A 12,822-nucleotide genomic window follows, 5' to 3' on the forward strand; every position below is an offset into this window, starting at 1 on the left:
GATGTGTAATATATATCCATCAACAGATCTGAGATTCAATTTTCATAAGGATCATACATCAGAAACTATAACAATTTTAAAAATTGATCTAAGATTCAAAATTTGAATGCTTGCAAACGATCAAAATAAAATTAGTCAAAAAAAAATGAGTTCTGACTATGCTAAGCCATATTCGGACTTTATTGGAGCATTTGAAAAGCTTTTTCTTATAAAGTCCGATGAATCTGTTGAATACATGTGTGATATCATCACAAATACTTTGATTTCGAAATATCAACTTACCAAAAGCCAACTCACCGAGATCATTTTAGAGGCACTTCGATATAATTATGCATCAGGAGAAAATTATATAAAAATTCTCAAGAATATTGGCTTTGATAATAAGAAACTTTCGAATTTAACATTCCCATTGGAGGGTTCAGTCGAATTTATTGTTATGCATGATCAAATTGATAAATTTAAGGAATATATTTCACAAAGAGGACTCAAAAATGATAATTTTTTAAAAATTCCTAAATTGAATCAAAATAGTCATTTATATTTATCATTAATTGAAACATGTGCATATTTTGGATCAGTAAACATTTTCTTTTTCTTAATTTCAAGCCAAAAGTATACAATATCAAAAGAATGTCTTCGATATTCTTTGATTGGTAGAAATACTGACATTATCAACGAATGTTTAAAGGGAAACCAGATGGACAAATATTGTCTCAGAGACATTGTGTGTTCGCATAGCAACGAAATGCTTGAATTTGTTTTAGAAAGAAATATTTTTACTTATAAAGATTTCGATGGAGAAAACTCAAATTCAACAGCTATTTACGAAGATATTATCAAATACCAAAACCTGAAAGCTGTATTTCTTCTTTACGAAAGAGAGAAAAACTTCATAGTTCCATGGTGCGCTGCATTTCCTCAAACTATAGATATTTTCAAAAATGAAAAATTTCCTGATAAAATTGATTTTAAGGAAAGAAATATTCTACAATATGCATGCATGTCACAAAATTCCGATATTTTCGTATTTTTATTTAACTCAACTGACAAATTTGATGTCAATTATCATGATAAAAATGAAATGACTGCTCTTCATTACGCCGCAATGTATAATAATACAGATGCAGTATTTATTCTTATTTCACATGGTGCTGATGTCAATGCTAAAACTATACTCTTTCATTTCATATTAATCATTATTATATGATATTCTCTTTCATTTCATATTAATCATTATTATATAGAGTTCTCTTTCATTTCATATTAATCATTATTTTATGGAATCCTCTTTCATTTCATATTAATCATTATTTTATGGAATCCTCTTTCATTTCATATCAATCATTATTTTATCAAATATATTTTATAATATTGAATCTCCACTTTCTATTGCAATTCGCAATACATCCATTGATATTGTTAAATTCTTAATTGAACATGGCGCTGATGTCAATGCTAAACTTAATCAATTTCATTTCATATTAATCATTATTATATGATATTCTCTTTCATTTCTTATTAATCATTATTATATTATATTCTCTTTCATTTCATATTAATCATTATTTTATGGAATCCTCTTTCATTTCATATCAATCATTATTTTATCAAATATATTTTATAATATTGAATCTCCACTTTCTATTGCAATTCGCAATACATCCATTGATATTGTTAAATTCTTAATTGAACATGGCGCTGATGTCAATGCTAAACTTAATCAATTTCATTTCATATTAATCATTATTATATATAGTTCTATTTCATTTCATATTAATCATTATTATATGATATTCTCTTTCATTTCATATTAATCATTATTATATGATATTCTCTTTCATTTCATATTAATCATTATTTTATGGAATCTTCTTTCATTTCATATTAATCATTATTATATATAGTTCTCTTTCATTTCTTATTAATCATTATTATATTATATTCTCTTTCATTTCATATTAATCATTATTATATATAGTTCTATTTCATTTCATATTAATCATTATTTTATGGAATCCTCTTTCATTTCATATTAATCATTATTTTATGGAATCCTCTTTCATTTCATATCAATCATTATTTTATGGAATCTTCTTTCATTTCATATTAATCATTATTATATTATATTCTCTTTCATTTCATATTAATCATTATTATATTATATTCTCTTTCATTTCATATCAATCATTATTTTATCAAATATATTTTATAATATTGAATCTCCACTTTCTATTGCAATTCGCAATACATCCATTGATATTGTTAAATTCTTAATTGAACATGGCGCTGATGTCAATGCTAAACTTAATCAATTTCATTTCATATTAATCATTATTATATGATATTCTCTTTCATTTCATATTAATCATTATTATATATAGTTCTATTTCATTTCATATTAATCATTATTATATATAGTTCTCTTTCATTTCATATTAATCATTATTATATGATATTCTCTTTCATTTCATATTAATCATTATTATATGATATTCTCTTTCATTTCATATTAATCATTATTATATATAGTTCTATTTCATTTCATATTAATCATTATTATATAGAGTTCTCTTTCATTTCATATTAATCATTATTTTATGGAATCCTCTTTCATTTCATATTAATCATTATTTTATGGAATCCTCTTTCATTTCATATCAATCATTATTTTATCAAATATATTTTATAATATTGAATCTCCACTTTCTATTGCAATTCGCAATACATCCATTGATATTGTTAAATTCTTAATTGAACATGGCGCTGATGTCAATGCTAAACTTAATCAATTTCATTTCATATTAATCATTATTATATGATATTCTCTTTCATTTCCTATTAATCATTATTGTATGGAATCCTCTTTCATTTCATATCAATCATTATTTTATCAAATATATTTTATAATATTGAATCTCCACTTTCTATTGCAATTCAGGAAAATTCAATTGATATTGTTAAATTATTAACCGAGCATGGTGCTAATATATGACACAAAATACTGGAGAGTATTAGTTCCAAAGTGACAAAATTTTAAACTAAAGGTCTCAATTTTTTTAGGGTGCACTTACGGCCCTATGACAGGGCCTTCAATTCAGATGTTTAAGGTTAAATTTCAATGGCGCTTCACGCCAGTTGTCAAAAATTTGAATTAAAGTCAGATGGGCGTGATTGCAGCCTTAACTAATGGTTATAGGAAAAATTATTTTTTGTTAAATGTTAACCAGTGATCAGAACTCATCCAAGGAAAGATCATAATTGATACGCACAAGATGAAACATAGTATATAAAAATTATATTTATCATAGTTGGATAAATATAAGCATTTATATATGGGTGAGGGCACACATGTGTTTTATATGAAGTTATTAAAATGATTTAGATTTATAATTAATATTGAAAGAAATTTATTAAATAAAGTTAGAAATATTAGATATAAGAAACAGTGATTGATAAAATACTAAAATATTTATACTGCTTATACATTTATATGTATGAAAATTGATAGTTTTAACATTTTTGGTATTAATATTTCAAAAGTATTTAATTATGAAATTTGCTTATTTAAAGGAAATACATTGAATAGGTAGGGATTTAAAAAAAGTTCGCAAAATGGCGAATTGCGCCACTTCTAATTTTTTGGCGAATTCGCCATTTTTCAATTTCGAAACCATATAAAAGGGTCTGTTATTTTTATTTTGTGGAATTCTCGTTTTTTATTAATAAAGGGTATAACATTTTTATTGTGTGATAATCTTCATGATTTTAAGATAAGGTCTATTTTTTTTATTTTGGGATTATCGTTTTCCTCTCAATTTTACTTTACAAAATGGCGAATTCTCAAAATGGCGATCGCCAAATGGCGAATTCGCAATTTGGCGAAGACGTTAAGCCCAATATTATGTTTCAAATTTTCTTATCAATTTGCAAAATATATTTGATGAATATATATATTATGACAATAAAGTTCATATTTGTTCACGATTAAAAATTATTAATTTTTTTGGTTTTGCATTTCATTATGCTGATTGCAAAATTAGCTTTTCTTGAGGTTAGTTTGATTAAATCATAACAATATATTCTCATACTAACTAATCAGAATAATTTTGAATTCAAAATAAGAACTTTATTATTAAGTTCGTTAAAAATTATTACTCATAACATAAACAGTTTTTATGTGCGCTTTAAGAAATGGTATGGTTTTAATTTGAAAAATTTGAATGAAACAAATTGTTGCCTTTTCAGCACACTCATAATTAATAATATTAATGTTATTTGGAATCTCTTCCTTTATGATATTGTGAAGGGATTTATCAAAAAATAGATAATATTTGCAAATATTTAGGTTTTTCTCAATTATTCAGCATTTCTAATAATAGAATTTACTTGTGTAAAAATATAATTGAAAAAAAAAGAATAAATTATTCAATATTATGAGATAAATAAAAGATATGACCGAGATTATCTAAAAATCATGAGAAGTCATTACAGTATTTGCATGGTACTGTATTAATATATTTGAAGTTATATGATAAGTTTCCAGAAATAAGTATTGACGCCTTCAATCTGTCAATTAATCACTTAAATTCAAAATGGTTATCATGAGCATCATGACTATACGAAATAAAGTTATAAACATACTGTAACTATTGACATATGCAAAAATTATCAATGATTATAGCGAGATTAAGTATTTATTATGTCACTTTTTGAGTTCGCCGAATTCGAAAAAAATCAGGCTGAGTTAGCGAATTTTCAGTAATTCGCCATTTGGCGAAACCGTTTTTAAATCCCTAGAATAGGAAATATAAAAATGTGAAAAATAGTGAGAGTTGAAAGATCTTAAAATATCTTAATTCAAAATTGGATGTAACCTCTCTGACCATTATGAGATAGCTGAGAAAGGAGTCCTGACTTTGAGAAAGGGCTCCTTGCTCAACTTTCTCCATCAATGATAATTGAAAAAGGTTATTAGACATCCACCACATTCGTCTCAAAATTCGGCCCCGAGGATTGCATTTCAGGTGTTGGCTTTTTCTAAAGCCAGATCTTCGTATTTAATGCTTTTCAGGGCCGAGTTTCTACTGAGAAGTGTCTGCGATCTAGACAATCTCATGGAACTCGGCTCTGAAGGATGTTAGCGAAGCTCTGGTCTCAGTGTGGTCATAGCCTGTAATTTGATGTCTTTCAGGGCTGAGTTCATACGAAACCGTCTATCTTTAGGACGATCATCGCAAAACTCCGTCCTGAGGATTGTATTTGAAAGCTTTGGCCAGAGCTTCGTATGGGCACTCTCTCAGGACTGGATTCCTCTCCAACCGCCCCGAAGCAGGGCGGTCTTTGAGGAAACCGGCCCCGAGGAATGTTTGCGAAGCTCTGGCCTTAGTAATGGCCAGAGCTTGTTATTTTCGTTCAGAGCCAAGTTCCTCTGGGAACATTCCTAATGATGACGACCCTTGAGGAACTTGGCTCTGAGGTGATGAATTGTGAGCACTGGCCTCGATGAATTCCAGACTTTTTAAATGAATGTTAAAGCTTTAAATAGAATAGGGTATTTGTAATTTATTACAGTGAAGTATTTTAAGAAAGGAGTTTACAAATGCAGGGTAAAGGGACAAATCACAGATAAAAATTTGTATAATTCATTTTATGATTCTTTCATCTAATTATGTATGCTAAGTAGCAAAATTACTTGCTTATAGGAATGCAAACTTGAGATAAATTATATCAATATGTATTCGTTGATTTTTGGATGAAAAATTTTAAGAGAGCTAATGTTATACAATCATATTGATATTGACATTGACAAAATTTATGAAAATTGATTCAGATACAGCACCGGAATCGATCTAAAATTTTTGTCAATTTTTTTCAATTTCATTTTTAAAATGACAGCAGATCCCGAAATATTTGTGGCTGAAAATCAATTGGCCACTGCACAAAAAGAATTGAACGATTTAAAGCAATTAAGATCACTTGCTACAGGAAATATTCGACCTGGCGAAAATCCAGAACTAGTTGCCCGAGCAATTAGCGCTTTCATTCCACTTCCAATTAAGTATACTCATTCGCTTCAAAGTTTACAAAGTTTATTCTACTATTCATTAAAAATACAAGATACAAAATTATATAATTGGACGTCAGAGCAAATTAAACGATTATACACAGCTTCAATACTAAAAGCATTCCAAGATGCACGCCCACCTGGTACAAACTTACCTACACCTCCAGAAACTTCACTTACTGTTTTCAGAACGAAAATTAAAACAATGACTCGTCGAGATGCTGCTGAATTCCTCCTTAGAAAAGATATTCCTCCATTTTTCGCTACGCAAATTAAAAGATACCTTCAATTCAACGATGACAGAATAAAGATTACTGGAGAAAAACCAGACGAAAGTCCTCTACAACCTGGTGCAGAGACATTAAGAAAATCGTTTGTTAACCAAGATAGTATGAAATCAAATAATCCAAATTATCCAACAAATCTGATTTCACGAATGAATATTAAACCAATTGTAGCTGTTCCTTGCTTGATTGAAGCAAATGCTCCTCGTGCTGCTTGGCCTGAAACGACTCAGAGTCCAGTTTTCACTCAAAAGAAGTTCTTCAAAACTAAACTTGCTTTACCGCTTGAATTGACTATCAAGAAGCTAAATGCTTATAAAGCACCGCAATATATTATCGAAAAAGTTGAAGCAATGGGAGAATAAATTTATTGTTTTTAGTTTTCTTATTAATCATTACGTTTTTTAATCTTTCGCTGAAATATTATTCAAATCTATGCTTAAATTAATGATCTTTTGTTAAAAAAAATTAGAAATTTTTTGAATAAAAACAAAATGTAAGTTTTAAAGAATACACTAAGTCGATAGATATATTTTATAGTAAATGAAATAGACAAATGAATCAAAACAAAGATATATGTATTTAACCTTGGAAATAAACATCCATTTTATGAACAAATGGTGCAGCATTCATAGTTAGCTTATGTCCATCAAAATTACCTTGCTTAAATGTTTCCATGAACTGTTTTGTAGTTGACATTGTAATAATTCCTTCTTCTTTTAGTCTAGATGCAAGTTCAGTTTGATGGTTTTCCATTAATATATCGTTTACAACAACAATGAGAGGTTTTCCAAGAGCCATGACTTCCATAATGGTGCCTGCACCAGCGTGACCAATTACAAGGTCAGCTTTGGCGAAAGATTCCTTCATTTCATTTGGCTTCATGTATTTTTGATAATTCTTGAGATTTTTGATTTCTCCTTCGAATGCGCCGATTTGAGCAATGATATTATCATAACCTTGCTTTTTAGCTTCATTGATAAATTCTTCGGAGTCAATTATTTTTATTAATGCATCGAAATGCGTAGATCCTACTGTTACAACAATAGTTTTTCCCATTTTTAAAATTTCTGTCACCTTTTTTACTTACTGTGCAGTGGCTCACTTTTGTGGACAAGTTGCACAAAAATGCTTAATTATCTAAAAAAACATAATATATAAAGTCTATACATATTGGTTGTTATTACTTATTAGTTTAAAACCCAACATTTATTCCCCGCCAAATTATTTTTATATTCCTTTCAAAATTTCCCGCCAACCGAAAAAACGGTTTATTCATTTTTTTGGTGGAGAGTGAGATTGGTGTACTCAGCTATTGACAGAATTGGTCTTTACGGCAGGCCACTATCTGTTATTGGATTATATTGAGAGACTGTTCTCGGCTATTGACAGAAATGGTCTTTACGGCAGGCCACTATCTGTTATTGGATTATATTGAAGAACCCCGCCCTAGTGTAATGTAGTTATGGTGCTTAGTCCCAAAAGCGCGAGAGAGCATGTTTGTAATTCGTTTATGCTGAAGTTATCTGGATGTCCCTCAAATGAAGAAGGAAATCCAGAAAACTTCAGCATAAGTTAATGCAGATGTGGTTCTCTGGCTCTTTGTCGGCCAGAGAACGAATAAAGAGTTTATTGGGTGAGTAGGCTCGATGTATGCCTACTCAATACAAATATACGTTATTTTTGATTTCTTATGAGATAACATCATGTGCTTTGTTGCACAAACCAAAGGTAGGTCAACAAAGTCGTAACGATGCTTTCTTGATTTTGATAATGGATTTAGACTATGTAGGAAGAAAACTGCAAGAGCGATTTCGAGGAAATATTATTAAAATTAACATTCGATTCTTTGACCTGCAAATAAACATATTTGTACTGTTCATCGGTTTTACAGAATAGATCTTGCGTTGTTGCATGTTTTGAAAAAGTATCTAGAATTTTTCCTAAGATACTCATTTTGCGAGATAAAATGATATACTATCTACTAGACATTTGTGTATTGCTTCCTATATGTGGCTAGTAACTACAGAAATTGTAGTTTCAGGAAATTTGAATACATTTGGAATTCTAAGAAAGACATTGTAATATTGAGCGTCTCCTATTTCAATATATCATATTGATGAAAATATAAATTCATGTAATCTGTCCTTAAATATGCTATCTAAACTTGTGATAGAAACTCAATTTCACCATAAAATATGAGAAAATTCCAAACTGTGAAATAAAACGAACATATTCAAATATGAGATAACAACCATCTATATTAGGTTTCTCAATTCTTCATTTAAAATTCCAAAAAAAATTCAAAAATTTGAAAATGGAGAGAAGAAATACGAATTTTCCATGAAAATTTGCAAAATGAAAAATTTTTGGAATTACAAACGTTATTTATTTTTGATGCTTGTTCCAAAATTTGTCTTTTTCCCCATATCTGATATGAATATTTTGGATTATTATTATAATTTATTTTTAATAACATATTTCATGTTATTCATATAATGGTTTGTTTTAGGGAATGAATGAGAATATATTTATTTAAAAAAAGAGAAAAGGTATTAGAATAGATTTTTATTTGAGCGTATTTAAAAGGTTCTATTTCAAAAACTTTATGTAGTTTGCTTTTGTAAGCAACGTAAAACAACATCTTCAAGTTATTTGTTGCAATTCGGGGATTAATGGAGAATTTTTGCTGTATATTAGTTATAAATTTGTTTTTAGTAGATAAATTCGTCATGTTCCCGTTTGTAACTCATTTTGTTTTTGCTTTATTGATGAAATTTCAATTTGTTGAGTGAATATCGACAAATTTGTTAAATCTTGTTTTAAGCGCAGCAGCAATATTTAGAGCCTATTAATTATATCTAGACTTTCAGTATTTTGCATTATTTTTATGGTTGAGGCAAGAACAATTGCCTAACTAAGTAACGCATGTAAAATGACTTTTTCGCGAAAACGGTCTTGCAGATTTTTATGAGAGTAAGATATCAATATATACAACAATTGAGGATTAATCTTATTGCAGTGGCTTACGATTTTCATCGTTCAAAGTATCGGGGCAGATTATTAAATTTTAAGCTATACAATTTCCATTGTAGAGCTTTATATTTTGAAAGAATAGAACGATTGGATATATTCTGATTAAGTATAAATGACATCGATTTTAAATTGCATATATGTCAACACTGTTTCTGAAATTAATGTAAATACAAAGTAAAAAATTACTATGCATGAAGAAAACCTCAATTTCTCTCCACAATTAAGAGAAGTTTGGAGTTTTATTACTGAGAAAAATCGGCTTGAAGTTGTTCATGAGAATTTTTTTTTCTTGTGAAATAACTTATTTTTTGTTGACCTACCTTTATTTTAATAAGGAAAATAAAAAATATATTGTGCAACAAAGCACATGATATTATAAAGACGAAAAACTATTTTCTCATAAGAAATCAACAAGCATATCATGTGATTTATTGATCTGCAGTGCGAAGATATATATTTGATCAAATATAATTTGAGACCTCAGGTGGCTTCGCTTGCCCTTCGGGCAAGCACGCCACCTTCGGCCAAATTAAATATTTTTTTTAAAAAATTGAATTATTCACTATTTAGTTGGCGCTTTGCGCCAACCAAATAACGAAGAATACTAATAAGGTCAGGTAAGTGGGGCTTCCAGGCGCGTTGCGCCCTCTAGCCCCGAAGATGTTTAGTATAAATGAAGTTTTTATTCGGAAAATTGTTAGTCTTCTGGTGTGAATTCGGAGGACTCTTCTTCTTCCTCCATTGCTTCTGGGAAGAAGCCTTCTTCTGGGTCGAAAACATTATATAATGTGTCGCTTTTCACAAATTATATATGTTTTCATGTTTTGTCACTTTTCTATCACTTTTCGGGTAAAAACATTTTTATTATTATATATAAATGAATTTTACAAAACCACCGTTACCGTTCTTTGGAAATAAGAGTAGATGTAAAGATATTATATTGAGAGAACTTAAGAAACTACCGAATGGTCTAACATTTGTAGATTTGTTCGGTGGAAGTTTCTATATATCCCATTTATGTCATACAATATTGTAAAGTGTCATGAAATGGCTAGAAGATATAAACGACTATGAGTTTAGATATGACAAGATAGAATATGAGAGAGGTCCTATAAACTGGAGAAAGTGTCACAATAAAGAAATTTTATTAGTAAGTAAATGTGGTTTGAAATCGGATTGTTAGTTTTAGGTTTTTCCATTGTGTCATTTATTTATTTGACGTGGCAGAAAAGTACAGAGAATATGAAGATGAACCAATGCCTGCAAATGTTCAGTATATGTACTCGTAAGAGATATTTTTATCTAATATTAAATGGACGCACAGAACTTAGCGAATGCACAGCAACCTGGACAACCAAACCCAGAGAATATTCCAAATGAAGTTAGAATACAAACTGCAATGGCAAACTATGGTCAAGTGCCAACAGATGTACAAATGCAAACTGCCATGTCAAATGACGCTGCGTTAGGTTTGCCACCATGGTATGCAAATATGAGATGGAAAGAGTTTTATACAAACCCTGAAGTGGGATATAAACAACTTTATGCAGATGACGCGAACACAGGAGTTGACCCAGAATATGTTTTCTACCAGAGGAGAAACAGAATGTATGAGCTCCAGTTAAAGAATGCTATGGAACTCAACAGGAAACGTAAGAGACTAGGCGGACATTAGATTTTTACATATAGTAAAATGGGTTTCTTCAGTAAGATAGGAAACTTCTTTCGAAATGTTGGAAGAGGTATATGGAATGGAATAAAATCTGTCGGAAGAGGAGTATGGAACGGTGTCAAAAATATTGGTAAAAGAGTAGGTCAGTTTGTTGGTATTATACCTAAAGACCCTGAACCAGAAGAACAAGCTCCTGTTATACAACAGCCTGAACCTGCACCACAATCTAGTTGGCAACCAAATCCAACACCTCAACCGTATTAAAAAATTATATTTTTACCGTTCGATAGTAGTTGTATATGAAACTAAGTTCTAAGTAAAACGCATGGTATAATGGAATTATTCTTTTTCTTCCATCTGTAGTAAACCATACTTGAAAGTCTGAAATACTTCCACTTGGTGGTTCGTATAACTTTGTAGGTTTTTCGTAAAAGTCATTTGCCAAGCATAAGAAAGAGTTTTGGGCGCCAGAAAATGAAGCATGAACTATCACAGCATCTTGGTCGAAAACATCTTTAAATAAATATGGTTCATCTCTTGCATATTGACTGTAGATATTTGCTAAAGGAGGTTCAACTTTCTGATTTAACATTCTTTGCAAATAATACCATGACATTGCAGTGAATTCTGTATATATTTGTTCGTCTTTATTTGGATTGTCTTCGTAGATTTGAAATGACACTTGTGAATTTTGTTTGTCATATACAATTCTCACATAAAGTGTGCTATTGGTATTCGCATATTCATCAGCATATTTTGCATAACATGAATTTATTTTATCTTCTATATTTTTTAATGCAGTCTGTAGAGAAGATGAGAGGTCAACTTGTATTAGCTCAATTTCTTCCCACATTTTTCGTTGCCCTTCAGATGTATAATCTATATGAAACCTTACAATAAATGGAAAACTTTTATCTTCTACAGACACAAACTTTATTCTTCGAAAACCAATAGCTTTTGTGACAGATGGGTCTCTTAACCATCTTAATGGGTAGTCAAAACGATAGCCTTCATGCTTTACGGTATCTGTCTCAAACTTTTGACCGACATTAGTAAAAAGTTCATCTAATGGTTTAGTTGTAGCAACTCTAGAATTTTCTTTTTCTATTGGAAGCATATTTTATCTATAATAAAAATGTCAAATGAAACAGCGTCTATGAGAGAAATACAACACAACCGACAACTCATTATGCAAGCTCTAAATAAGAACACAACAAACTTTTCAAACTATTCTAAGATATCTGAGTCATTGAAAGAAGGAAACTTAAAACTGACAATAAACCCAATGACAGATGAGTTTCTGTTCAAGACAATAAGAACCATACTGTCTGTATAAATCCAACAAAAGGAACTTTAAACGAGAAACCTATAAATGAACTTCTTTTGAAAGCAGATGTTGACAACAAAGCTGACAAAGAATATGTAGACGATGCAATAGCAAAAGAAGAAGAAAGAGCTAACAATGCTTATGCAACAAAAGAACATACTCATCCTGAACTAGCAGACAAAACATATGTTGACAATAAAATGTCAAGTGAAGTGACAAGAGCTGAAAACGAATATTCTAAAAAGACTCATATACATTATATTAACCAAATACCAAGTCTTAAGGAAACATTAGAGACAAAAGCAGATAAGACTCATACACATTCTATATCTGATATTACAAACTTACAAGAAACCTTAAACAGGAAAAGTGACGTTGGACATACACATACCATTGCAAATATTACAAACTTACAAGAAACCTTAAACAGTAAAAGTGA

General features: G+C 29.8%; 6 protein-coding genes across 6 annotated transcripts, besides 4 other annotated features; 4 read left to right on the forward strand and 2 right to left on the reverse strand.

The window, feature by feature from the left end:
- Positions 1-106: 106 nt before the first annotated feature.
- Positions 107-1,489, forward strand: TVAGG3_0529860 (proteasome regulatory particle assembly; the record flags this gene model as incomplete). The annotated part of the gene is made up of 1 exon (XM_001584022.1): positions 107-1,207. The coding sequence occupies one exon, from the start codon at positions 107-109 to the stop codon at positions 1,205-1,207; it is 1,101 nt and encodes a 366-aa protein (XP_001584072.1).
- Positions 1,490-3,059: 1,570 nt separating this feature from the next.
- Positions 3,060-3,179: a mobile genetic element.
- Positions 3,180-5,882: 2,703 nt separating this feature from the next.
- TVAGG3_0529880 (uncharacterized protein) lies at positions 5,883-6,728 on the forward strand (the record flags this gene model as incomplete). Its single annotated transcript, XM_001584023.1, has 1 exon — positions 5,889-6,713. The coding sequence occupies one exon, from the start codon at positions 5,889-5,891 to the stop codon at positions 6,711-6,713; it is 825 nt and encodes a 274-aa protein (XP_001584073.1).
- A 202-nt stretch (positions 6,729-6,930) lies between these two features.
- On the reverse strand, positions 6,931-7,407 carry TVAGG3_0529890 (glycosyl transferase; the record flags this gene model as incomplete). Its single annotated transcript, XM_001584024.1, has 1 exon — positions 6,931-7,407. The coding sequence occupies one exon, from the start codon at positions 7,405-7,407 to the stop codon at positions 6,931-6,933; it is 477 nt and encodes a 158-aa protein (XP_001584074.1).
- A 391-nt stretch (positions 7,408-7,798) lies between these two features.
- Positions 7,799-8,050: a mobile genetic element.
- A 1,659-nt stretch (positions 8,051-9,709) lies between these two features.
- Positions 9,710-9,798: a mobile genetic element.
- An 898-nt stretch (positions 9,799-10,696) lies between these two features.
- Positions 10,697-11,059, forward strand: TVAGG3_0529920 (uncharacterized protein; the record flags this gene model as incomplete). Its single annotated transcript, XM_001584025.1, has 1 exon — positions 10,697-11,059. One exon carries the CDS (start codon positions 10,697-10,699, stop codon positions 11,057-11,059), a length of 363 nt encoding a protein of 120 aa, XP_001584075.1.
- An 18-nt stretch (positions 11,060-11,077) lies between these two features.
- TVAGG3_0529930 (serine threonine-protein phosphatase family) lies at positions 11,078-11,320 on the forward strand (the record flags this gene model as incomplete). The annotated part of the gene is made up of 1 exon (XM_001584026.1): positions 11,078-11,320. The coding sequence occupies one exon, from the start codon at positions 11,078-11,080 to the stop codon at positions 11,318-11,320; it is 243 nt and encodes an 80-aa protein (XP_001584076.1).
- Positions 11,321-11,324: 4 nt separating this feature from the next.
- On the reverse strand, positions 11,325-12,173 carry TVAGG3_0529940 (uncharacterized protein; the record flags this gene model as incomplete). Its single annotated transcript, XM_001584027.1, has 1 exon — positions 11,325-12,173. One exon carries the CDS (start codon positions 12,171-12,173, stop codon positions 11,325-11,327), a length of 849 nt encoding a protein of 282 aa, XP_001584077.1.
- Positions 12,174-12,622: 449 nt separating this feature from the next.
- Positions 12,623-12,822: part of a mobile genetic element that runs on past the window's edge.

This window comes from Trichomonas vaginalis, chromosome II (genome assembly GCF_026262505.1).
Source record: "Trichomonas vaginalis G3 chromosome II, whole genome shotgun sequence".
In the NCBI taxonomy this organism is placed as follows: Eukaryota; Parabasalia; order Trichomonadida; family Trichomonadidae; genus Trichomonas; species Trichomonas vaginalis.